At 39.2% G+C, this 2538-nt stretch overlaps 1 protein-coding gene across 1 annotated transcript in view; it reads left to right on the top strand.

Moving 5' to 3' along the window:
• LOC107753401 (pleckstrin homology domain-containing family A member 7-like) overlaps nucleotides 1-703 on the top strand; it is a 1855-nt gene extending 1152 nt beyond the window's left edge. Inside the window, exon 3 of the mRNA XM_016569531.1 lies at nucleotides 142-703. Within this exon, the coding sequence (XP_016425017.1) occupies nucleotides 142-703 (562 nt within the window). The remainder of the gene's footprint in view (nucleotides 1-141) is intronic.
• Nucleotides 704-2538: the final 1835 nt, after the last annotated feature.

Genomic DNA, 2538 nt, shown 5'->3' with positions numbered 1-2538 from the left:
TAATATATTAGTTATTATTGTTGTTTGGGATTAATAATAATAATAACAATAATACATTTGCAGCTCAGCTCAGAATAAAAAGAATTGAGAAGTGAGAAGGACAGAATATTAACAGTAAAATAACTTTTTACAAAATAACAGCCATCCCACTGCTGAGTACACCCTACCCAGACGGACACCACCTCTCCAGCCTAAGTCCGTCATGATGGAGACGTACCAGTCGTTGCCAAAGACCACTCGCCACCACTCCGGAGGCAGTTCCCCACCAGTGTCCCGTAACCTGCCTAGTGACTATAAGTATGCCCATGACCGTCTTAGTCACTTCTGTATGTCCACTGACGAGCGCTTGGCCACTAAAGAGGGCATGGTGTGGCAGCTGTATGAGTGGCAGCAGCGCCAACAGTTCCGCCATGGAAGCCCCACTGCACCAATCTACACCGGGCCTGACTACATGGACACGTCTGCCTTCAGAGTTACTCTGGAAATGCCACGATCCATATCTGTGCCCCCATCACCATGTGACATACCCCCACCCGGCCACCCCTCCAGGTCCTTGTCCCCACGCAGGCCCCACACGCCTGCCGACAGGGTGACGGTACGCCCACTGGATGACTTTGCCACCGTGGACACTCCCAGTTTGGGTTCTCCCAGAGGAATATGTTCCCAGATCTCAAAGGTAGGGAACGTGGAGCAGTTCACATAATCTCACAATTTCAAATTAGTTGTGGTGAGTTATTCTCTTTGTTCAGACCACAGAAGTGTAGACCACCAAAAGCGTTAAGGGTTATGGGAAAACCGAGTTTCCCTTTACTCAAGCTTTGATTTGGACTTTGTGACAGGATTCACACAGTCTTCACTCAGGGCTTGATTCCCAGGTGCAGAGGGTGTGTTAAAAGAGAGCGTTTTTGTTTATGTGTGTTGCTGAAAATGCTTGTGTGACAAATAGTAGCATCTGCCAGCTACACCACCCACATGAGAGCGCCGCTCCCAGCGCCACATTCACACGCAGCAGTCACAGAAGACTCTGTGCCTCTTACAAGTTAACATACTGTCACTACCATTTCTGCTCTGCATTCGTCAGGACTCGTGTGAACTCTCTAATTGCATGCCTCCAAGAAGGAAGACTCTGTGCCTCTGACAAGTTAACATACTGTCACTACCATTTCTGCTCTGCATACGTCAGGATTCGTGTGAACTCACTAATTGCATGCCTCCAACAGAAAGATTCACAGAAGCTGTCAAAAACCAGATAGAAAGAAAAAACAGACCTTCAATCAATGTGCAGTGATACCACAAAGAATATACAGCACAACTTAAAAATCTGAGATGTTAGTGAAAATGCTTTCATTATTGTTTTGTTACCTGTTATATTATCAGCATAACTAAACAATTGACCAATTAATTGCATTTTTAATAGCATTCATTGCTATTGAATTAATTGCAGTTTAATAGCATTTTTTGCATGATGAATAGCATGATTTTCATTGCTATTGAATTAATTGCAGTTCAATAGCATTTTTTGTATGATGAATAACATGATTTGAGAATGATTAAAGAGAAAAAGTTAAGTTCGTTTGAATTTTCTGTTTGTCAAAGAATCCTGGAAAAAAAAAAACATGACAGTTTCCACAAAAATATGAAACAGAACTGTTTTCAGCATTGACAATAATAAGAAATATTTCTGGAGGATCATGTGACACTGAAGACTGGAGTAATGGCTGCTGAAAATTCAGCTTTGTCATCACAAATATCAATTACATTTTAAAATATATTAAATTATAAAAAGAGTTATTTGAAGTTGTAATAATATTTCATAATGTTATTGTTTTTACTGTGTTTTAATTAAATAAATGCAGCCTTAGGTAAACATAAGAGAGTTCTTTCAAAAACATTACAAATCTTACCAATTATATATACATTAAATTTAATAGGGAAACTATCTATTTTAGGAAGCTTGTGAACATTTGAGCATTTCAATCACTTTTTGCTTTCTAGTTTAAATTGTTCTTTAAAAGTATAGATATTGGAGATGTTGCAGTCTCTCAGTTAATATAAAGTCATAAGTACTGCATGTATAAAATTAGAAAAGAATAAGAAATGTTGTTTTCTAAAAGAAGGTTTTGGATAAACTATATATACATCACACAGCAGGACACACTGTCACTGATTTGGGATGTTGACTACCCAGTTGCAGATGTCTATCTATGCATCTTAAAGACTAGAGGGTGTTTCATAGCACTGTTGAGTTTGTGTGTTTCGTAGAGAGTGTTTTCATTGCTGTTGTCGTAGAGCATATCTCTGTTGAGGAGATCTAGACTGTTTAGCTGATAAGGTTCGCCAAAGGCTAAGCAAAGCGCCCAATAAACCTCCTCAGCAGTGGTCTCTTTCTTCTGATCTTGTATTTAAATAAAAAACCTATTATACAGCAAAAATGCAGTACCGTGGGATTCGCATTTGGAAACAGTCTACAGTGCTACTCTGCTGGTAGCAAACAAATGTTATTTTAAGAAAGCAGGTTGAAGATAATTTATGTGTAGT

The sequence above is a fragment of the Sinocyclocheilus rhinocerous genome, unplaced genomic scaffold (genome assembly GCF_001515625.1).
Source record: "Sinocyclocheilus rhinocerous isolate Xijiao unplaced genomic scaffold, SAMN03320098_v1.1 scaffold32208, whole genome shotgun sequence".
NCBI lineage: Eukaryota > Metazoa > Chordata > Actinopteri > Cypriniformes > Cyprinidae > Sinocyclocheilus > Sinocyclocheilus rhinocerous.
The sequence above is the reverse complement of the archived record's forward strand: the minus strand, read 5'-3'. Positions and strand labels throughout refer to the sequence as shown.